Genomic DNA, 25,071 nt, shown 5'->3' on the forward strand with positions numbered 1-25,071 from the left:
CTTTTAAAATGGACATGAAATACAGCTCCAAGTCGTGGTAAGGGTTGTGATTCTTTTGCCACCTTTAAACATTTAATGGTTGATTTTTAAAAGGGACATGAAATACAGCTCCAAGTCGTGGTAAGAGTTGCAGGTTTTTTGACACCTTCTAACGTCTAGTGGTTGATTGTTAAAAGGGGCATGAGATACATTTAAAAGGGACATTTAACAAATACGTTTTTAAAAGGGGCGTGAAATACAGCTCCAAATCGTGGTACGGGTTGTCATTCTTTTGCCACCTTCAAACGTCTAGAGGTCGGTTTGTAAAAGAGACATGAAATACATTTGAAAAGGGCATTTAACAAATAAATTTTTAAAAGGGGCATGAAATACAGCTCCAAGTCGTGGTACGGGTTGGCATTCTTTTGCCATCTTCAAATGTCTAGTGGTTGATTTTTGAAAGGCTGATTTAAATCTATAAATAGCAATTGTCTTTTTATGACATAGTCTGTTCACAATTGAGACGTCGCCTGGACGCTCAATGAAACGGCTTCTGATGGTTTAGTTTTTTCTACTTTTTAATTTATTCCCATTTTTTTCTTCTATTTATTTTCTTTTTTACTAGATTTTATTATTTGAGTTACTTTACTTGAGCTGACTCATTGTGATAATTTTTATCGGAGTGTTTTTTTATTGTTTGATTAATTTTTTTCCCCTCTTACCGTGTTTTTGGACCACGGAGCCCAAAAACGGGGGCCGGGCCACGGAGTCCGAAACGGAGCTCGGGCCATGGAGCTTATAGGGAGATGTCTCGTTCCATTATTGGATATGTTACAAATAAACAAACTTGAACAAGTCAATCTAGTAAATGAACTAAAAGACAAAAACACAGTAGATTAAACGTAAAATTTCCGCCGTTAGAAGCAGATTTATAAAAGATACACTATTGAGATAATGCATTTAAACACATTTTTTCTTTACTCGTATAATAATGTGTTTAATCATTATTTTCAGTAAATTAATTAGATAACTTTTCAAATATCGCTAATTCTGATCACTGCGCAAGGTTGCAATGCACATTAAGCATTTATAGAAAGACAAACACCATTTAAAGAGTTGAATAGGAAATGATTTGAGCCTTCCGAAGTTTCTAACGGTATTATTTTGAAAGTAATAACAAACAGATCAAAAGGGACAAGTGCAACTTGTACTGTTGTACAACTTCCACATCTTGTACTCTTACAAGTGCAACTTGTGAGAGTGGAAACTATCGCTAGTGACGACAAAAAAAAGAATACAAATACCGTCCAACGTTTGGTATTTCTTGCCATTTTTTCAGTATAATAACCAAGCAACACTAACGTTATTAGCGTAACTGGCAAAATTAATGTAATGATAAGAATACCAAGAAATTACAATGGCTAAATAGCATTGGTGATTTTGCTGTCGGCAGAAGCGCCAGTTTCCAATCTTACAAGTTGCAAATACTCTTTGGAGCAGATAGCGACCCTGGCCAAAGTAATATTGAGAGCCAAAAAGCCAAAAATTGCCAAAAAGCCAAAAACCTAAAAAGCCAAAAAATGAATGATATCACTAAATTGAAGATATACATACCGGTATAGATATAGCTGCTTTCTTATTAAAAAGTACAGAGGTCCTTCTATTGACTCCAGCTGGACTGTTATTTAAACTCCCAGGTTCACTGGCCGTCTTTACGGGAGTACTAAAGTCCAACTTGGAAACAGGAGCATTTAAACTGTCAACTTTTGGTTTTCGTCCCACTTTTGCACTGCTACGTCCTTTGTTTATCCCGTTTTCAGATCCAGGGGGACTTTTAATGTGTCTTGTCCTTTTAATAGCCTCGACTTCAGAGTCAGTGCTTGAGTCAGAGAGACGTTCTAAAGGTCTTTTAATAATTGGTGGTCGACCAGGTCGTCTTTGGACGGGCTTTGGTCTAGAAAATTAAATAGTATTGTCAAAACTACAAGGCTGTTCTGGGCAAAGAAGAAAAAAACTTAATTTTAAAGTACTCATGAAACTTTCATTCTTAATGAGGTGACAATTCATTAACTATACGGTACTAATCCCCACAAAGGCTACTTGGTCAGTAAAGAATGGGGAAGACACATGAGTTATTATATCATTGATTCAGAGGAAGTGAAAATTTAGAAGACAAAAACCGATTAAATAAATTTATTTAATTAATTTAATTTAACAAAAAAAAATGTTTAACAAGAGACGCTCCCGCTAATCTTACACAAAAAAAGAGAGAAAAAAAAGACAAAGGTCAGCAAAATAATTAACGTTCCTAAAACTTTTTTGAACATGGTATAGCTACAATGAACATATTTTTTTCAGCATACTGTAGCCGTTGATTCAGGAATCATATTCCATAGAATATGATTCGCCGTCAGAGGATTGAAGTCTGACTTTACGGAGGGGGCTAAAGATGTAATTATTTTTCTCTTATTATGTAATAAATTTCAACTTTGTTTTATTTATCATTTAACGTATGTACGTATTTAACAATTTCACAATATATAATTATTTTGCTAAGTTCTATTTTTATTAATAATTTAACTGACATTAAAAAAATGTTTTTTCCTTCTTTTAATTATAATTCTTCGTCAGACATTGTATTTACGACGGCTCATGAGTGAATTCAGTCAAATCCAAATATTATTTATTTCTTCAGCTATGAAATGGCATCGAAGCACTCTTCAGAAGAATCAATAAAAAAAAAAGAATAATAAAAATAGGTGTTTTCTATTGAGTATATACCAGCTCACGTGTCTAGTCAGGTTTGGGGCATGTAAGTTTATAACTGAAAAAAAAAAAATTTTTTTTAGAATCCCGTCTCTATTTTATTCTATCTATATAGTTAGGGCAACTTTTCAGGAGAAAACACTCTAGGATGAGGCAACAAGCATAACTATGCCACTAAATTAATGAACCACCCTCCGCAATGTACAGCAAGCATATTTTTTAAGCTTTCAATTAGACAATTAGCCAAATACTCAAGGACGAGATGATAAGCATAAGATTGCACCTAATCTAAATATCCTTCTCCAATGAACAACTAGCATATTTTTTACATTTCAGTTGGTTAAACTGCAAATACTCTATTGCGTTTCCATTTTTTCTATGTACAGCAAGCATAAAGAACATAATTCTTTTCTAAAGAAACGTTCTTGGGTTATGCGCGTTGCTAATATATATGCGTCTGGCATCTATGTCTATGTATGTTCAGTGCCGAAGAAAACTTCATGAAAGAGGAACGTCACCATAGCTTTTGACACTAGATTGAGATCATCTTACCAACATTAACTAACTAATACATTTTCAAAACTAGCTAATTAGATTCAGCAGTTAGTTAATTACCACTAACCATCCAAGATCAAAATATATTAACTATGATCAACACATCTGTCTTACATAAACCGTAAACAATTATTGACCCTGCTGTATCACTTCGCAATGTTGGAAATTTCATTTCCATTTGCAATTTTCATTTGCAGTTTGCGCCTTCAGACTCCTAACAGCCCCTCTAGCTAAATCCTAACTTTTTACCAATTTTTACAATAATGATTTATATTGCCTGTGCAATTTATCGATTTTGATCCCTTTTTCATAGCTGCAACCCTCCCCTCTCCCCTCGAGGAAGAGTGCGCACACACGGCTGACAAGAACTTACCAAAAGAACTTACCAAAGTGAAACTACAGTTGCTATAAAATCAAAACACCTGTTTCGATTTCAGATAATCGATGTTCAGTGTTCGATTTCAGTGTTTCGATTTCAGATAATCAGACTTACTTAGGTACGTTATTTACGTCATCGTTGTTGCGACACGGCTTCTTATTTACATTTTCCTCTTCTTCTTCTTCACTAGATGAATCTGGCGGCCCTGTTTTGTTCTTAGTTTTTATAAGGAAAGAGTCAATTCTTGTCTGTTTAGTTTTTTTTGGAGGTAGTTTTTTCTTTGTTGGACTAGCTTTTGTTGCTGGTTTTGATTGATCTTCTTCAGATTCGCTTGAGCTGGAAGAACTCGATGATGACGATGAAGACTCACTCGACGAATCTGAAAAAGCGTTAGTTTGGCAGATCAAGTACTGGCTCAAATACCACAGTAAACTGATAAAAGAGACAACCACCTGATGTTAAGCGAGGGCCTAATCAACTTTGCCATCATCAACTAAATATCTGTGTATCATTTGATGCACTCATAAATTGTTCCCTATCCCCATTTCAGAAGATGCATTTAATGATATAGGATTTTTAGTTATAACAATTTCGTTATAATCAATATGTTGTTTGGTCACAAAATGGCCCTTAAGTTAACATAATATTCACGTGATGGTAAGACAGCAAGCTTTATTGATTATGTTATTGTAAACGAAGAACATGTTTAAAATATTGGAAAACTTGACATACTTGACAGTGGCAAAGCATGGCTATGAAACGCGGGCTCTCCGAAAAACGAAGGGGGATTTGCTAGATTGTTTTCCAGAGAAATTGCCTAAGGATTGTTTTGGGTTACCGACAGAGTTACCCTATCTCAAAAAGAAAGCTGTGCGAAAAATGTGGTTCAATCCCGCTTTCCAGGGCTATAGTGATAGAAAGGATGAGATGGCTTGAACACATTGTGCGGATGAAACATTGCCGAAGAGTGTCCTTGTCGGCCAACCGACAAGGTTGGCCGACAAGTTAGGGCCAAATAAAAAGTTGTTAAAAGTTGTTAGGGCCAAATAAAAAGCAGTTCATCCTCAAAGGGGATGAAAGGATGTCGTAAAGATTTGATGGAAATAAGAACTTCTTGGGAGAGTGTAAAGAGGGAAGCTTTGAAAAGATTGAGATGGAGCAGGAGCTTGCTTAGCTCTATTGGCCTCAGGCGGCTTGGTGCTGCAGTGAGTTGTTAGTAGTAGTAGTAGTAGCAGAGTAAATAGAATAAGAAAACGAAATTGAACAAGTATACATAAATAAATCTAGGGTAAATTTTGTAATCATAACACTAAATAAAAACAAATAGAAAATGCTAGAACATTTCGGCTTTCGGAAGCTTCTATCAACAAGAAATAAAGGAACAAACACGAAGAACTAAACAGCTCAAAATACAAGAAAATAATATATAAGGATTAATAACTTGACACAAAAAGAAGAAAAAAACAAGAAAAGATCTTGCAACGTAACCTGAGAGCAAAATTATCCTTTTCCGTGAGAAAACAAAAATGTTGAAGATATCCTGTCACTCAACACAATTTTTCTCGCCCACTCGAATAGTTTATTTGGGGACTCTGATGCCAAGCAACAGAAAGTTCAGATTTGTCTTATTCGACACGCCAGCACTTTTCCTCAAAGCAAAACTATCTCAAAAACGAAATTATCCTAGTGAATATAAGGCTTTGAGATGAAAGGCCGTCAAGACCCCTTGATGTACCCTGAATATGTCCCTGAGATTTAGCTACATCTTATCACCTTTTAGATTATATATTTATGTTACCGTGAATGTCAAAATTGGTGAATATCGAAATTCACCTGTGAATGTCCGAAATACCTTTTTTTCTCTCCTTGGATTTATTCAGCGTTGCCAGTCAATTTTTTCAGTTTTGTGCAAAGTTTGATGGTGAGAGGTTAGGCTACATTAGGCTGGGTTTTTAACCCATTTCTGAGATTTATAACCTATTTCAACCTAGCTTAGCCTAACTTTTACCGTGAAGCTTGCATAAGACAGAAAAAGCTGATTCGCAAAGCTAATTGAATCCGAGCAGAGAAAAGCGGATTTTGGACATTCACCGGTGAATATCGACAGTATCAGATTTTGGACATTGATAGTAACATTTATATGGTTGTCGTCAGATATTAGTTAATTTGTGCTTTATTATTTAAAATTGGTGCTCTTCCATTTTGAACTGATTCCAATCTTGCTCGAATATAGCTATGTCTCTAAATTTGTGAATTGTTTTTTTTTTTTATTCCTAAAAAGGTATAATTAGATACTAAATTCGCCGCTAGTCGTTTATCGAGGTTTTCAGACCACCATTGAATCTTATTTTGAAAGAGTCAACAGAAAAACTTTTAGGGATGATTTCCACGGGAAGATCATTCCAGTTCGAGATGCAACCTCGGATGACGCAATTCTTAAAGTACTATGATTTCGGTTTGCCAGCATCAAGATGATTGGATAAAGTTGTGTGCTTTTGTGTCTGTCTTGTTGGTTGCACAACGGGAGGCACGATACAAAAAGCTCTAGAGATGGAGGTAAATTTAAGAGCTTGTAGAAAGCAGTCATCGATGCTATATCAATCTTAGATTAAACCGACTGGAGACAGTCGTGTGGAACAACTAAACCTGCCTCATTAGCCTTATTTTGTATCTTTTGGAGTGGTGCCAACAACCTGTTCAGAGCATCAGCAGACAGCCTGCATTCAGACTCGGCAATTCAGATCTGATTCAAGGTCTGATTCATTCTGGTGCAGGTCTGATTCAAGACTAAAGTGGGATGATCGAGCTGAATGGTAGAAGGTTTTTGAAGCAAAGGGTTATTCCCAGCTTTCTTCCGTAGGGTTAATTACCGTTCTTGGGTGATTTAATTATCAAAACCAGGTACATATCTAAAAATTGCCATTCAATGTTAGGGGGGGGCGAGGGTGCAAGTTCAAAAACACACAAAAAAGTAGGCGACTTACGCAGACAACTTAATCACTTAAATGGAAATTTGTATTTACATTTAATTGGAAATACATTTCTTGCAATGTTTGCATTATTTATCAAAATTGACTAAAAGAAATACAATCTTTAATGGTGGCTTTTTGATGAACGACTAATAGAAAAAAATAAGAAAAATTATAATACACTAATGCATATTTCAAACTCTTTATATAATTTTCTAGGCTTACAATTGAACATTACAAAGAGCATCCTTCTCAACTAAGCCCATTAAATCCTAGTGAAACTTCAATGAAATTACTTCATTTCATTTTGTTACTTCCTATCCTATCCTACCTCTTATTCTTTTTCTTTTAAAAAACTAATTCATTTGTCTGATGTGTTTTATTCCAATTATTCCTTAGCTAGTTATTTTGTTTTCTATCGACGTTGATTCCTTTTTAGTACTTTTTTTTATTTGGGATTCTACTTTTATACTTGAGTTCTAAGTCTTATTTAAATTTTATTTTTAAGGGCTTGAGAATAGACTCAAAATAGTTGTGAAATTAGTAGATTTCCTAGATAAGGTTCACCTTGTTTTGTCTGACATTACTATATGAAGAAATAAAATCCGGAGATGACAAACGGGTCTACGGCCAGTATGAAAAAAAAATCAAACAAATATTTCGCCCGTATACAACAAGGCGTCTTCAGCGCTAAAAAAAAGCAAGGTGTCCAACAAAAATTGCGGCCACTGATCCATCTTTAATTTTAGCGTAAAATTAGAAATAAATTTAAAGCATATTGCTCTGTAATTAAAAAAAATTAATTTTAATCTATATTGGAGTGTTAGTAATTCATTACAAGTGATAGACTCTTTGGCTATGGATTCAGCTAAAAGAGTAGATTCATTTGATTTTAATACACTGTATACAAATCTGTCACTTGATTTAGTGTCCAAAAAATTGAAAACTGTCATTAAAAAATCTTTTCTTTTGTCTAATATGTTATTTTTGAAAATTGATACTTTTAACAAAATAGCCCGACGGACTAATTTCTTTGATAGTACTATTAGTTCAAAATGTTACAGCTTGGACATGATATAACACCTATTGGAATTTGTTTTGTTCAATAATTTTATTTGTTTTAATGGCAATTTATATAAACAAATTACTGGCATTCCCATGGGCCTTTAATGCCAGTCCACTTACAGCGGACCTGTTTTTAAGTCAACTAGAATATTAATATATATTAAATAAAAATACCCCATATAAATAAAATAGCCCATATACAATAAATATATATATATATATATATATATATATATATATATATATATCATAAAAATAGCCATAATGTAAAATTTTCTCTTTCAAATAATAAAAGATATCTGGATGACCTTCTGGTGATAATTTGCGCGGAGTTTATGGAGATTTCGAAAAATATCCATCCACTAGAGTTAATTCTGGAACCTAGCTATGAGACAAAACACAAATTACCATTTTTAGATTTAAATATCAATATTTCGAATAATAATAAATTAGTTTTTAAACTATATAATAAAACTGACCATTTTAATTTTAAAGTAATTAATTTCCCATTCCTCGAAAGTAATATACATTCAAATATCACTAATTCAGCTTTTTATTCCCAACTATTTAGGTATGCAAGGATTTGAAGTAATTACACAGATTTTAAAAATAGATATCAAATACTTAGCCAAAAATTAATCTTAGGAACTTTTTCTGCACATAAAATTAGTTGGCAACTTAAAAAAATTTGGTTTTTTGTATAATGAACTTTTAGGTAAATATACAAAGAATTATGAGGAAATATTGAAGGTTATTTTAATGTAATTTCTCTTTAATTTTTTCTTTTGGGATTTTTGTATATATACAGGGTTTCTGGACCATATAAGAGGGGCTTATAATATAAGTTATAATTGGTTCCAGAAGCCGATAAAGCACTATGTTTTACAACCCAGCTCAGGCCCGTAATGTCTGTCAGAGTTCCAGTTTTGTATTTAGGTTGCACTGACTTATGGGATGCTATTATTGATAGTTCTAATCTTATTTTGTAAGTATTTTTTGAATAGTTTTACTAGTAGGCATGTATTTCACAAGTTTTACCTAACACGGGATGCCATAAAATAGCTTTATGGTAGACGCTCCACCTCACCGGGTAAAGAAATTGAAGCGTCGAAACCCATTTAGGCAGGTGGTATTCCTCTGAGGAGCACTAATGGGAGGTAATCACTTGGAAATATTTCGTCAGATTTAAGATACTTTTGCATGTAAATTTATAATAGCTTACATTTATTAATGACGACTTTGCATGGATTTGGGCATTTAGATTTGGTTGACGGTTCGGTTATACTGTTTTGTCCTCTGTAATTGGATAGATAAGTAAGGTCAAGACCTCGTTCAAGCGCTACTTTATCTCAATTGCTGGATTAGGAAGACAGCTCTTTTCTTCTTCTTTTTTTTTCCTAGGGGAAAGTGGTCCATGCTGTGCATAGGTGCATAGTGAGCCATTGACCTTAACTGCCGTCTATTCGGGTGGAACGAGTTGCCTGGTCTTTGTGGTATTGCTTACGACGTAGTTGACTTCATTATTCAGTTTTGAAGATAATTTACAGCCTTGGTCTTTTGCTAGCTTTCTTCAAAGTTTTTCTAAGTTGTAGAAAATATTTTGTGCCTATACTTTTTCATTTATCTCTATTTCGATTGATCCTAGAAAAGTTTTTATTGGCTTGTTAGAATCCTTGATGATCAGACAGTTGAAGTAGCGCCTTCATTTCTTTTTATAATGCACCAGTCTCATCATATTTTGGTTCTGGTGGCTTGAGGGCGGGTGGTGCATACTGCACCAGAATAAGGTGGAGCATAGTGAGAAACTGACTCAGTATGTACCATAGCATATTTACCCTCTAAAAATGTATTGTTACCCTATGTACATGACTAAATTCTCAGAAAAAGATTAAGAAAACAAGAAAAACAAACATAAGTACGCCTACAAAATCACCCACTTCTATAAACAACTTAAACTTTTAAGCTAATCCCAGTCCCTATCATCAGTCGTTCTCAAAATATGGCAGATATGATAATTTTATGACCTAGACATCCTGATGACCTATGATAAAGGTCACAAATTAGTCGGCAAAATTACTTCCGCCGAACGAGATCCTCTAGTTACAATGATTTGAACAGCTACTGTGAGTGGAAATTCCTTACTGTCTGTTCAAAAAAGAACTTCTATTCCACCATGCTAAATGGGAGTCCATATGGTTCAGCCGCTGGAACAAACCCGTCTGGGTGGATATCACAAGAGTTGTTCTGCGAGTACCTGCGCCATCTAGTGAGGCATTCAAGTGCCTCACCTGAGCGAAAAAAGCTGCTGATCCTCAATAATCTAAATCACGTATCTCGATATACGCTGTGAATATAGCAAAGGAAAACGGCATTGTCCTTCTTACCATACCTCCTCACAGCAGCCATAGGCTATAACCACTTGACGTCAGTGTTTTCCCAATTCAAATCTCACAACAACAGAGTGATGGATAATTTGATTCTAAGCAATCTAGGAAAAACGGTTACTATCTACAATATAGCAGGATTGGTTGATATATCCTTCCCATGTGCATTCAACCCTTCCAATATCCTGAGTGGATTTGCCAAATATGGTATTTGGCATTTCAACTCTGACGTCTTTACCGAAGAAGATTTTTTGTCCTCATATTTAAGTGACAGACCAAGCATGTCGTCTGATTATATGGCTAATGAAAATGACACAGATGAACCTCAAGGGCTGCCCAAATTTGCATACCTGAAACTGGATATTACATGCTTCACTGACAGTGAACAACCTTCCTCTTCAATTATCACTCCAGATTAAGTCAGAACTTTTGAAAAAGCTCTTCTTAGCAAACAATCTAGTTGGAGAAGAAAGTGTGACTCAACAAAAGTATTAACTGATACTCCAGTTAAAGAACAAATATAAGCTGAGGAGGAAACAAAAATGGGGAAAAGAAGCAAAGTTGCACGGCCAAAAGCAATCCAGCAACTGAAAAAAAATATTGCAATATGAGGAGATCAGTTTTTCAGTTTGATCAGTTGATCAGTTTTTCAATGAATGATAGCAGTGTTGACTCATCTCTTCACCTAGGATAGGAAGGAAATAAGCAACCTGCAGAAGACGAAATATTTGATACTATTGCAGAGTCAAAGCGGTCTATGAGGGGAAATATTACCAAGATGTTGTTCGAGCAAAGTCATGACTCAGCTAAAGTAGGCATATTAGACATGGCAGGAACACGTAAGTGGAGGTGGCCTGAAAAGTAAGATTCCATAATCTACACTTGTGGGGATATTTTGAAGACGATCTCAAACCCAGTCCCTGCAAAAGGGACATTATCAAGACCATCCTCTTTCCTCACTTTCGAAGATTGGTAAGACCATAAAAAGTCTCAGTTCTTAAATTTAGTTTTGTTCTTCAGTTTCTGCAGCTTTATTAGCGATTAAACTAGAAATACTTGTATACATCTTTCAGTGGCCCATGCTGGCTCAATGTCAACCACCCCCTGCCAGATGGTACATAGTGAACCATGAAAAATTTTCGTCAGCTAGGGTAATGGTTAAAAGTCATAAATATACTCTTAAAAATTATTTACTAAATACTACAGTTTGGTATAAGGAAAGCCACAAATTACACAACTGGTTGCAAGTAAAGTCAATTCAATATATTATATATATATATATATATATATATATATATATATATATATATATATATATATATATATATATATATATATATATATATATATATATATAAAACACTCACATATACAATTAACCAGCTGCTTCTATGAACACAAAAAAGACAGCTGGCAAAAATGCGATTCTAAGTTTAAAATGAACTTAATTATTCTAATTGGAAATCATCCTTCTCTTAGCATTCAATGCTGCCAATCTTTGATGTTTTCCTTTTTTTATTTATTCTCTCGGAGATTTTCCAAGCCTTTGTTTTTGAATTGTTCTATTTGAAGATATGTGCAGTTTTCGTCAAAATAGATTATTTATGGGTTTCAAAGCCTACTAAATTCCATTAAACTGTACCTGAGCTCGAGCTTGTTTCATTTTTTGGTTCTTTCTGAGCTTTGCTTTCTCCTTTTCTCTGTTTATCTTCTGTTTTCTTCGTAATAGCGCTCAAGTCAACTTGTTGTTTATTCGGTTTGTCTTTCGACTCTGATTCTCTTCTAACACTTCCATTTTTTAGTTTTGTTTGGCTTTCGATTTTGTTCCACTGGGCTTCATTTTTAGCATTGAGTTTTGTGCTGACATTTGGCGAATTGGATACAATCTCTTTGTCTTCAAGTGATGACATTTTGCGTCTTACTTTGGATATTTCTAGCCTAAACAGAATAAGGAAAAGTTAAAAAGCTGAAAAGTGACTTACGGGTTTTAAAATGATAAGAAAAAAAGGATTGTAAATACAAAAAGAAAAATCTAAGAAAAAAACGGATTTACGGTCAGTAGAAGGAAAAGTAATTACGATAAAAATGGCAGATATTTGGCCTATATAGAACAAAGCTTTTTAGCGCTGAAAACGCCTAGTTTTAGACAGCCGAAATGTATGTCGTATTGTTTGTCTTTTCTTTTCCTTCTACTAACCGTAAAGCCGTCTTTTTGTGTGTGTGTGAATAGGAGTAGATAGGCTGCGTTAATCACTTTTTGGATTAAGGTGAAAGTCGCTAAATTCATTGTAATGTTAATTTTCCTATGCCAGGAAAAGAAATCTTGCTCTCTGACCCGACATGTCAGCAAAATGAATTTTTGTACAGTCTTTGAAAAAAGATCTAAAATATGGCCGGTTTATTTTTTCCCATTTAATTCACAGGAAATAGAAAAAAAAAATCTAAAGTGAAACATGGTTTTAAGATAAAACTAATAAATCTAAAGTGAAGCCATTTTTGGATCCTAATGCGATACTTGCATTGTCCAAAGCAAAGACAACAATGTTCATCGGTGGTACTTTTTTTTTCTTATTTTAATGAATTCATCTGCAATTAAGATTTTCAGCCCTTTGAGATTTTAGCAGAATTTTAGCAGAAGATTTTAGCAGATTTCTGTTGCATCAGAAACAACTGGTTCGTGAAACTCGACTGGTTCGTCTTTTCTTTTCCTTCTACTGGCTGTGGATCCGTTGTTAAGTTGATGTTACTTTCAGATATTTTTTTTCTGTGTTTTGTCATGGCTGGCTAGTTCAGATTTGGGTCTAGCATTGTAAATGACTGATGCCCCGTCTGATTCAGCTGGAAATTATCATTCGTTCGGCTCCTTTAAAAATTTGCAGAACATTTCTTGGTTCCGATACTATTCTTTCTATCTTTTTTTTTGTTCCTAAAATAGTTTTTCTTGCCATTCCAAATTTTTATTGTTGCTAAAATGTTTTAGTTCCTCTGGGGAATAAGCCTCCGTGGTATCACATTATCCTGGGTTGTTTGTCACCTTGATGTTAGTTTTTTTGGCTGTTTTACTTTCTCTCTGTTAGGTATTTTTTTTTTTGATGATAAGTTAATCTCACTTTCTTGTCTATTACTTTTCTTTTCTCCCTGTTCTGTTACCGTCTCCTTCGTTTATGCGGTTTATATGTTTTAAACCATGCGAAGTATAGGTCTTGAACACAGATGTAATTTGCCTTTTGTTTTCTAAGCTATAGGATATTTAGCCTTACAAAAAAAAACCTTAAAGATATGTATTATTAAATAATTTATTATTTATGAATAAGATTTATCTTTAGTGCATATACTTGTCACTCACCAGTACTATAGCCAGAAATTTAAGGCGCGCGATATGAAAGACATTTTGAATGTGTGTTGGGAAGAATGGGGGCAAAAAGGGAGGATCTAGTCCACAATTTCTTAAGAATAGGTCCCTGATACGGACCGGAGACCCCACCCTCCAACCTTCCCTCCGAATAGATGTTATGTACCCTTTTTTGATTTTGCCATTAATACCATATTAGATAGGCACCGTCTCCTTCGTTTATGCGGTTTATATGTTTTAAACCATGCGAAGTATAGGTCTTGAACACAGATGTAATTTGCCTTTGTTTTCTAAGCTATAGGATATTTAGCCTTACAAAAAAAAAACCTTAAAAATATGTATTATTAAATAATTTATTATTTATGAATAAGATTTATCTTTAGTGCATATACTTGTCACTCACCAGTACTATAGCCAGAAATTTAAGGCGCGCGATATGAAAGACATTTTGAATGTGTGTTGGGAAGAATGGGGGCAAAAAGGGAGGATCTAGTCCACAATTTCTTAAGAATAGGTCCCTGATACGGACCGGAGACCCCACCCTCCAACCTTCCCTCCGAATAGATGTTATGTACCCTTTTTTGATTTTGCCATTAATACCATATTAGATAGGCAGAAAATTCCCACCAAATGCTAGGATACAAAGAAAATGCATTTATAAGACATAAATTTTCCGTATATCACAAATATTTTGAAGAACCTGGAATCCAACACACACATCAAAGACTAAGAAAGAGATGAAAAACAAAAAATAGGGAAGCAAAAAGGGGTGAACAAAAAGAAGTAAATAAAAAAAAAGCTCGTTTAACAATCGTTAAAAAGTATAAGGGATTCAGGCTAGGGAAATAAAAAGAGCTTGCCTCTATTAGTTGACCTTTCCCATTAAGCAAACACCTTCCCAGTGGCTCTAATAAATACCATAAAGATTTACAAAAGGAAGAAAATTCTCTAATCATATATTATAAACATTTCCCATTAACCAAAAATAAGTACTATATTTTACTTTAACCGTATCCACGGAGGGAGGCATTCTTGCTTCTACTCCCCCCCCCCTGAAATTTTTGTCCAATTTTAAAATACGTAATATAATTCATATCAAAATATTCAACGATTTTTGGAAGATTTTTTTGTCAAACACCCCCCGAAAAAAAAAAACCTACCCAGAACAAAACCTGGACACGCCCTTATTTTTATTTTACTTTCGTGTGTGAAATTATATATAAATGTGAGACGTTCGCTTAGGATCATTTACAAAGATTAAAATCCCAAACTCCTTTCTCCTTAAAACCGAACGCCTTACAACCTTAAAAGAAAGAAGAGATAAAATTTGCGTTCACCACTTCCAATCCCGGCACCGAGGACATTTCCCTCAAATTTTATAACCCCGACACCCCCGCTTAGCCTCCGCAGCAATCCCAACTTACTCTTCGATCCAGGCTCTTACCGAGAAGTTTCACTTTTATTTTGGAGCAGCTTCATAATACAGGTCCTGAACAAAAAGCAATTTTGAAGTAGATAACTTCGAAGACCACACTGCCTTTCCATGACGAAAATATAACAGCTCAAAATAGGGATGAAACCTTTTAATTGACAGTGAAACAAATATATAATTTTTTAACTGTATATGTGTTCGAAATATCCAGTTAAAAAATTTTATATTTGTTTCACTGTCAACTAAAAGGTTTCATCCCTATTTTCAAGTGTTATATTTAAAAGCAATTTCGTCTCCTTTTTAGTTAAGCGTGTATTGTCGCATTAACTATTCCCCTTTTTCTATTGCTAATCTCGTTTTTGTCCATTTGTGATGCTTTTTTGGCTCCAGTTTTTTTGTGTGTGTATGATTAAATTACTGAGCTCTATTTTTTCATCTAGTCTTTTACACAACCCTATTTTTAGTAATTAATACTTCTCTTATAGTCTCTCTATTTTTATTTTATTTTAATCTTCTTATCATCTCTTATTATTATTCTCAACACCTTTCAATGTTTCTTTTATTCTTAATGATTTTGACTTGTATTACGTTTTTGATTTTTAAATTATTTGACTTGGAATGTGAATTCGGCAATTTTCTCACGCCTGTAGTAGTCATTTTGTCTATAAGGAGAGGAAGGATGAGAGTCTTGAACACGTTCTGCGGATGGATGACAGATTGCCATTCTCATTGAACGTGAATACACGTTCTGCGGAGGGATGACAGATTGCCAAACATTCTCATTGAACGTGAAAACACGTTCTGCGGAGGGGTGACAGATTGCCAAACATTCTCATGGACAACCGTCTGGAGCCAAACGAAAAGTAGGTTGTTCCCGAGTGGGATGGGAGGATGTCATAAGGAAAGATCGCAAGAAAGTACGGACTTCTTGAGAAGGTGCAAAGAGGGAGACTTTGAATAGATTGTGATAGAGGAGGAGCGTGTGTATCTACGTTGGCCTCAAGTGACTTGGTGCTGCAGTGAGTTGTGAGTAGTAGTAGTGGTTAGTCATTTCTCAATAAAGTATTATCTTATCCCCCCCCCTCTTTCCTTTTTTGCCAATAATTGTGTAATTGTATAAATTGCGTAAAGTATTGTGTTTTTAAAAAAAAATTTACACGAAACTTTTGAATGTTACATTTCACTAAATTTTTTTACCCAGTTTTGTGTTTCATATCTTCCTTTTTTAATTAATTTTTAACAATTTTCTTGCTGTCTTGGTTGTTTCTGTTAGTTGCTTGTTTTTTTTTTGTTTTTGTTTTTATATTATTTTAACATAAAACGCAAATTCGGCTCTATTAGACCTCGTAATGGTCTTTTGAAAATAAAGATTATCTTACACCCCAAGGTCATGACTAGACCAATACAAATTATTGTCAGTAAAGTGCAAATGATACCTCAGCCATTAGAGGGTTCAGAGGAGCGATATTCACTTGTTGTATTGTATTGTATCGTGTTGTACTGAAGCGATAAACACTTGTATGGGGTAGCCTCTGATCATTTTAAGATCTCAGATCGTGTTGTATATCTGATCTGTTGTATATCTGATCTCTGATCGTATTGTATATTGTATCGTGTTGTATTGAAGCGATAAATACATGTATGAAGTTTGTTCAAGTTTCATTTATGATCTAGGTTTAACTTCATTTGCAGTTAAGTTTTTTACATGAGTGAGCAAGTGAGGTCATAGTGAGTAATGTAAATCCAAATCACTCGTGGGGAATGAAGCCCTGAGGTTAAGTCAAACGGTAATCATCCGAAGTTGAGTGTATCATAAAATAAGAATATAAGTTGTACCTAAATAGTAAAGAGATAGTAACCAAATATTAGATGATAAATTCCAAAATAAAAATTAAACATTTTTAAATAATTAAACAGTTTTACTTTAAATAATTCTTAAATTTATATGCTTAATATAACTCAAATATTAAATAATATCAAATGATTAAATATTAAATTAAATTATTAAATTAAATATTAAATTAAATATAAATAAATGATTAGATTAAATAATTAAATAGTTTTAAATAATTAAAAACGAAAACTAAAAATAATAAATGAGGTTAAACTCTTTGTTCCTTACGATTCCCAACTTAATCTCTTGTAACCTATCCTTTTTGACTGAAACATGAAATCAACTACAAAAGAAATTGAACAACTAATACCTAATAAGTTTTAGCCTCTTGTTTCTTGCCATGCCTTGTTTAATTCCTTGCACTTTATCCTGGGCGTCCATCAATTCCGATATTCTTTCCGTCAAGTCTATTCTATCATCATTTTTGTTCAATATAAAATCAATCTCTTCCATTTTGGCATGATCCAAATTCTTTGGTGAACTGTTTGGCGTATCGATTGGCGATTTTCCAATTTCTTTTGGAGATTTTCCAACTTCTTTTGGCAATTTTCCAGCCTCTTTATCGGGGTACAGTTCTCTTTTAGCTTGCTTTATCAATATTGTACCATGTTCTTTAAGTTTATGTGCAATTTTAAAGTAAGGTGAATTATCATCATTATAAAGCATGCAGTTATCAACTATTAAATGAAAATCAGCTGAAAAATCAGATAAATTTCGATATTGATGATCTTCCAACTTTTTTCTCATCGTTGAAAAGTCCATTGGCTTCACAATAACTTCATAGTAGTCAGGAACCTCTCGATGGTCTACAGGCTCAGCAAAGATGTCACTAGTATCTTTTTCCTGGAGCATATCCAAAAGACGGCGCATATAAAAGAACTCGGGGGCAAGGGCTAATTCAAATTCTTTCTCTTTTATTCTTATGAGTTCCTTTTTTGTTTTTTCCCTTTTTCGCACAAGCTCACATAAAAGCCTCGCCTTTTCCAAGTCCTGACGCAAACGTTGCCAGTACCGTAACTCTTCCAGTATCTCGTCTTTCTAATAGAAAGAAAAGTGAGGTAAATTATAATAAATATTCGAAAATGAAATACATTAAAATGAAAACTAATTGTACTAAGATAAAACAAAATAATATATTATAACAAGTAAATATGGAACAAATGTAAATAGATTCTGAAGGACCAATCATAGAAGGATTACCTTTTAAAGATCCCTCAAAGAATTTGCTTTAAATAAACAATGCTGTGAAATTCGTTTTAACAAATTAAATACTAATTAAGCAAACTAATAAATAAAAACTTTAAATCAGATAAGACATATTAAAAGAATCAGCTTTTAAAGAGCTGATTCTAAAAGAATTAGATTTAGATATACACCGATATCAAAATCATCACAAAAAAATAACAGTAAAAAAATAAGTATCAAAAATTATGTAAAATACGAGTAAATAAATAAATAATAAATACATTGAAAAATAATTAATTAAATTAAAATATTGTAACAAACACAAACAATATATAAAGTAAATGTAATCTAAGGATATATTAAAAGAATCAGCTTTATTGATGGTAAATCCTTATATCGCTACAAGCTGCGGTTTAAGGTAATTTAAAATAAATAAACAATTAGACAAAATAAGTGACTAAAGAAAAAAAAAATAAGAGGTATATTATGTCAAGTTATTTATAATACACAAAATAAATCCTTATATTTCAACATTAGATTAATATTCTTTTAGTGTACTTAAAATACTTTGTTCTCAACTCAACATTTTAAGATCCAAATTTTCAACTTGTCATAGATCCTTAGAATCAATGCGGAGGGAACAAAGCAATTTACCTCCGTATAACCATTCATTTACTAAAAAAGAAAACAAACACTATCCGCTATTCGCCTGACAAGAAAGGCAATAAGCTTGGAAGGGCAAGCGAGGTTATCACCCTAAGCTAATTAAAACCACATTCATCACGCTACTCAACACAAAAGAAATTCAACTGATGAAGGAAGAAAGGATAGAAAGAGGAAAAAACAAGAAGAAAACAAAAACAAATTTACAGCAAAATAAATCAGGGAAATGCCTTAAATAGAATGATAACCTCGAGCAGGCTTCACATCAAAATCACTCACGAGATAAAAGAAACTTCTTTGCCCGTGACTTGAAGACCAGAAGACTAGGTGCATTTTTTTTTTTATATTTTCTATATTCCTATATTCTATATTCTATATTCTATATTCCTAGCATTTTATATTTTCACACACTCGGAAACACTTTGTAGGAGAAAATTTTGACTAGTCTTTCAATTTGAATACTAAGTGGGAGACAGGTCCACTGTTATTACAGTTACATACTAGGACAAAAAGCCCCCCCCCCTCCAGAATAACATTAGTCTGAAGAACACCCGCCCTCTTGAAAAACTAGGAGGTTGCGAAGAAAAAGTTTAAACTGCAGACCCCGGGCCACCATCACTACAGAAACCATCATAAGGGATGACTATGTTGAGCATATACATTGTATACAATAGAGATGAGCACACTTCTGAATGTTAGACCACTTTTGACTAACGATGACTATATTGAGCATATACATTGTATACAATAGAGATGAGCACACTTCTGAACGTTAGACCACTTTTGACTAACGATGACTATATTGAGCATAAACATTGTATACAATAGAGATGAGCACACTTCTGAACGTTAGACCACTTTTAAAGAAGGAAAAAAAATTACAGCTCAACATTTTACTAAACAACTATTTTCCTCTACTCCTCGCTACACAATACATTTTTCTTCCTTATTGGGCTAAGATATGATAGGAATATAAACAAATTATGAGCTAGCGATTATGCTTACGGTATCCCGTTACGAATCTCTTATCATATTGTCCTATTTAATCGATAAACATGCCATTAAAAGTTATTTTCAATGAAAATACTCTAAATAAAGATATTTTTCGGATTTTAAGAAGGGAATATAGCGGGGGGCATGTCTCCCTCCCAGTTGATACCACTGTCCTTATTTAAACTTCTAAATAAACTCAAATGATCAAGGAGACATTTTCTCCAAACTCAGTCAACATTCAGGGTCATTCACAAATAATAATAAAAATAATCCTTCCTACAAAAGGCCATGTGCCTCATCTCGTGAAAAGAAAAGAGGGATAGTATTTGCCTGTGATTTGCTAAATGTAACATTTCCAATACCCGTAATGAGGAGCGTTTTTCTAATAGACCTTAACCTTGTCTTCTTGACCTTGATTTTGACCATTCTTCTAGACCTTATCTCCCCCACTTAGGCTAGCCGACCGTCCTAAACAATCCATGCTATTACTGGGAAATTTCAAAGGAGATTCAACCCGTTTATTAGGGAACACTTCAGACGATATTAGTATTTTTCCATATATAAGTGCGGATTTTCCGTCCCTTTTTTACTTTTATGTGTTGTTCACCCCGCTAAACCTTTTATATTTCCAATTTTAAAATGCTTTGGGTTTCCTTCTTTTCTAAGACTTTCGTTGTTTATCATTTATTTGTTATGTGTTTTATTATTCCTTTTGACTCAACCTTTACCATTGCTTATGTTGTTTTTGTTTGTTTAAGACTTTTTTTTAGTCTTAGACTTAGAGAACAAATTTTGGTTTATTAGCTTTTGATTGTCAATAAAGAATAGACTTTTCGTAATATACACAGTTGACAAACAGACCAAAAAAAAAAAAAAAAAAAAAATCTCCTGCATATAAAAAAAAATACAAAATCAAATCTATGTGTGAACAGAAATTATCCCTAAAACCTAACCCCGAAAAAAATCCATAGCCCCCTTTAAAAAAAAAAATCCCGCGTACACGAATAGCACGATAAGGAAGTTATTAATCAAATTTACTAACTGAATGTGCGAACTCAGACAGCATTTCGCTCATACATGATTAGAAATGGCTCGACAATGCATGCTGATTTTTAGTAACTGCCCTATTTTCAGTAATTATCAGTTATAATCAGTAATTATCAGAGGATTATCATGAATTATCAGTTATTATCATACTTTTAGTAATTAAGAAAATTACCTTATTTCTTCCTTCTCTTTTATCATCTGCCTTCTTCGACGGGTGTGTTTGCAGTCTCCTAATTAACGGTACTCCATTCCTTGACTGTCTTTTCAAGGTCCAATATGCAATTAGTCTAAGGATAAATGAATTGCGACCCTGGGCTGCAATGAGACTGGCAATATGTCGTACCTTTTCCGGGGGAATTGTTGGCACCGACACTATACGTGGCGCTGTACGCTTCTCCTCCAATATTTTTCGCGCAAAACGAATCCGCTTTCGGAAAGCGGCACGCGCCTCTACTTTTGACGGGTCAGCCCCTTCTCCCATGTCCTGCATATATTTCTGAAATAAAATCAAAAGTATTTCGCATTTATTATAAATATTATGAATGTAAGTTTTAGTTTAAGGTAATTTACGTTGAAAAAACAATTAAGAAACGACAGTATACGCTGGGCTGAACGCTTCTCTTCAAGTATTTTTGCACAAAGCAAATCTGCTTTCGGAAAACGGCACGTGCCTCTACTTTTGATGGGCCAGCCCCTTCTCCCATGTCCTGAATATATTTTTGAAGTAAAACCAAAAGTATTTCACATTTATTATAAGTTTTATGAATGTGAGTTTTAATTTAAGGTAATTTATGTCGAAAAACAATTGAGAAACAACACTTTACGTTGGGCTGAATGCTTCTCTTTAAGTATTTTTTCCACAAAGCAAATCTATTTTCAGAAAGCGGCACGTGCCTCTACATTTGAAGAATCAACCCTTTCTCCCATTTCCTGCATATATTTCTGAAATAACATCAAAAGTATTTTACATTTATTATAAGTTACGTTGAAGAAATAATCAAGATCCTTGTTTTCCTCAGAAATGACACTAAGAGAAAATGACTGGTGTATCGACATGCTGAAGGTCTGTTGCCATTATTAGGGAATATTTTTCAAATGAACACAGATTTCATTGTCATGACACTCGAGCGGAAGAGTAAGTTCCATGCTCCATTAGTAATAACATCCAAGTCCAGACATTCCTTTGCACACAGAGTATTAGGGTTGCCAACTTACAAATTATTCGTGTGCAATGCAGTCTTTTTACCTCATTGTATACTTTCCCTCCACGGACCAGAATTGCACTATTTATGTCAATTATTAGCTATTTGTACTCTTTTTTGTACTTTGTTGCGAAATGATGACAGAAAAAGTGGCGAAATAAAAAACTTCAAATTAAATTATTCGTCTTTCCAGTTTTCGTTTTCTTAAAGAGTTAAAGAGGCTGCGTCCCAAAGTCGAACCTTAAACCGTACAGGAATTAGAAGAGGCAGTTGGGGGGCTGCCGCCCCCCAAACCCCCAGCTTTTAAAGACTCTTTTGTACAGGTTTTTTTTTTGGGGGGGGGGGGGGACTTCATTGTTACTAATTATTAGTTTCGGCGCAATGGTTCTCCTGTCCTCTTGTGTTTAACATTTTTCAAAGTTATTCCATTATTCATTCATTTCAATTTTTTGTTAATTAAAAGAGGGCCTTTCCGAAGCCAAGAGCTGGGGGTTAGCAAAAAAACAAAAAACCTGTACAAAAGAGTCTTTAAAAGCTGGGGGTTTGGGGGGCGGCAGCCCCCCCAACTGCCTCTTCTAATTCCTGTACGGTTTAAGGTTCGACTTTGGGACGCAGCCTCTTTAACTCTTTAAGAAAACGAAGTTTTTTTCATATTATTTCTGTACGTTTTTCTACAATCCATGGTGGATGTAATTTAATAATTCCTGTACTCCTCGTACAGGAATTAGGAGAGGAACTTGGGTGGCTGCCGCCCCCCGCTTTTAAATCATTGTATAAAATAGAAAAAAAATAGATAGAATGACCGAAATGTTTCTTTTGCTCATAAGAAGCTAATATTCTGTTATCTCTCAAATGATAAGCTGTCCAGGTGTTATCAAAATTTTTTCTGGAATGGAGCTGGATTTTTATGATGCTTGCAGTCATTCTCGCCGTGCCGAGCTGATTATTTTGATGTACTTGAATGTTGATATTCGTAACTTTTAAGAATTTCAAAAATTAACATGGGACTATTAGACTATTAGGACTATAAGAAGACTATTAGGAGAGGCAAACCCCCCGCTTTTAAAGACTCTTTTGTACAGGTTTAATTTTTTTTCATATTAATTCTGTACGTTTTTCTACAATCCATGGTGGATGTAATTTAATAATTCCTGTACTCCTCGTACAGGAAATAGGAGAGGAACCCCCCCCCCCCCCGCTTTTAAATCATTGTATAAAATAGAAAAAAAATAGATAGAATGACCGAAATGTTTCTTTTGCTCATAAGAAGCTAATATTCTGTTATCTCTCAAATGATAAGCTGTCCAGGTGTTATCAAAATTTTTTTGATGTTGTGAAAAAAAACCGCCCGTAAGGGACTTGAATCCTTGACCCGAGGATTAAAAGTCTCACGCTCTACCAACGGAGCTACTAACTTGCATGTGTGAAAATATAACTTCTCAATAGCTTTTAAAAATTTCAAATTAACATGGGCTCTTATGGAGAGAAATCCGTTAATTAAATAGCCAATGGGTGGTTTCTGGAAAACAGGGAAGGAGCTATTGGATCAAGCTGAAATTTCGCGGATAAGCTCCTGGGCCGTAGGGGACCTTAACTTGTGAATTTCAGCCCGATCGGACAACGTTAAAAGGGGTGGGGGTGGTTGGAGGGTCGAAACTTTCGGGGGGTTAAGATTTTCCTACGAAACTTTCATGGGCACTTACTCGGAGAATTCCGCATCGAATGAGTCTTCGTACACCCAGATCCGATGTCGGATGTGACCTGTAGGCGTCTAGGAAAAAAAAGTAAATGAATTTTAAGTGGCTATGTGTGGTTTCTGGAAAACAGGGAAGGAGTTATTGGATCAAGCTGAAATTTCGCGGATAAGCTCCTGGGCCCTAGAGGACCTTAACTTGTGAATTTCAGCCCGATCGGACAACGTTAAAGGGGGGCTTGGGTTGACAGGTCGAAACTTTCGGCCAGATTTTCCCCATGAAGAAAAAGTTGGAGGGGGATGAAATTTTGCAGGTTTCTTAGTTGGAGCTCGGGCTACGAAATGCATCCCTCCCCATCCGTCTGCGACCACTGGAACCGAAGATCGCTTAACATTGTCGTGTGTCGCCTCTTTATAGAGGCACGAGTGTGCCTCCTTGACTAAAAATGGTACAATTGTACCGTGTTGGCAACGCTGCAGTAGAGTTGATAGAACATGCTGCTGATGGAGCATGCAACAGAGTTTCCATGCAACAATCTTCTCAACACTTCCAACCATTTAAGAAGAAGTAGATCAAATCAAAGTCAAAATTAGCAAGTGAAAACGTTGAAATTCATATTTAGTAAAAAGAAGTCAAAAGCTGTTTGGCGCATCCATTCTTTGGAGAATGTTTTTTATTCATGAAGTACTGTGTTGGTTTTGATGGGTTCCGACTTCTCAATCGACATTGCAAATGCATCGAATTGAAAAGTTATGTCACTTGTATCATTGAACAAACTATTGATGTTATTTTGACACAGTAGCAAGTTTAAATTTGCACTATGTTGTTGAGATGTACTACTCAGAAAGATATTCCTCTGTGATTCACATGATCTAAAATACCCCTTTCACAGAACTCTTGTCTAGTTTGTATTCATTAATATACTCAAGCTTAACATACTCAAAGCAAAGCAGTACATTCGCCGAACGAGCAGCTATCCACTTTCTGGGAATGAACCCAGAAAACTACTCATTTCATATAAAAATTGGAATGGAATTTACAAAAAAAGGAAAGAAGGAGAAAATCCAGTAGAAGAAGAGGAAGACTTATTTTGTGCGACTAAGAATGTATTAAACATTCTTTTTTTGCTTCTAGGGTACGGTACTTGACTACAGTGAAGTCGGCTATACTTCATGACTAGTTACTTGGACCCCTAATATTCTTTTCAAAACAATTGGACAAATTGGAGACAAAACTTTATCTAAATATTTGATGAAGTCAAATATAGTTCAGTTAAAGGTCCAAGTAGACAAGATTAACACATGCAAATTTCTAGCAGAGCATTACCTTTTAGCTATAAAAAGAATGATAATTATTATTTAACTCACTATTTAGAGGACCATTTAAGTAGGGAGCCTTCCGAACTTTATTTTAAATACATTTGAAATTTTTTTATTTAATGTTTAATGACTCAAGGATAACTTCCATTATTTGCAAATGACGTATGAGTGGTCAGAAGAGTGAAAGGGGCTG

General features: G+C 34.4%; 1 protein-coding gene across 2 annotated transcripts in view; it reads right to left on the reverse strand.

Moving 5' to 3' along the window:
• Positions 1 to 25,071, reverse strand: part of LOC136037838 (bromodomain-containing protein 1-like) — a gene marked incomplete at its 3' end in the record, with an annotated part of 88,423 nt that overhangs the window by 8,912 nt on the left and 54,440 nt on the right. For both annotated transcript variants that reach the window (XM_065720683.1, XM_065720682.1), the window contains 5 exon segments: positions 1,594 to 1,933; positions 3,794 to 4,058; positions 11,740 to 12,035; positions 17,086 to 17,813; positions 20,836 to 21,159. In XM_065720683.1, the coding sequence (XP_065576755.1) occupies positions 1,594 to 1,933; positions 3,794 to 4,058; positions 11,740 to 12,035; positions 17,086 to 17,813; positions 20,836 to 21,159 (1,953 nt within the window).

This window comes from Artemia franciscana, chromosome 17 (genome assembly GCF_032884065.1).
Source record: "Artemia franciscana chromosome 17, ASM3288406v1, whole genome shotgun sequence".
In the NCBI taxonomy this organism is placed as follows: domain Eukaryota; kingdom Metazoa; phylum Arthropoda; class Branchiopoda; order Anostraca; family Artemiidae; genus Artemia; species Artemia franciscana.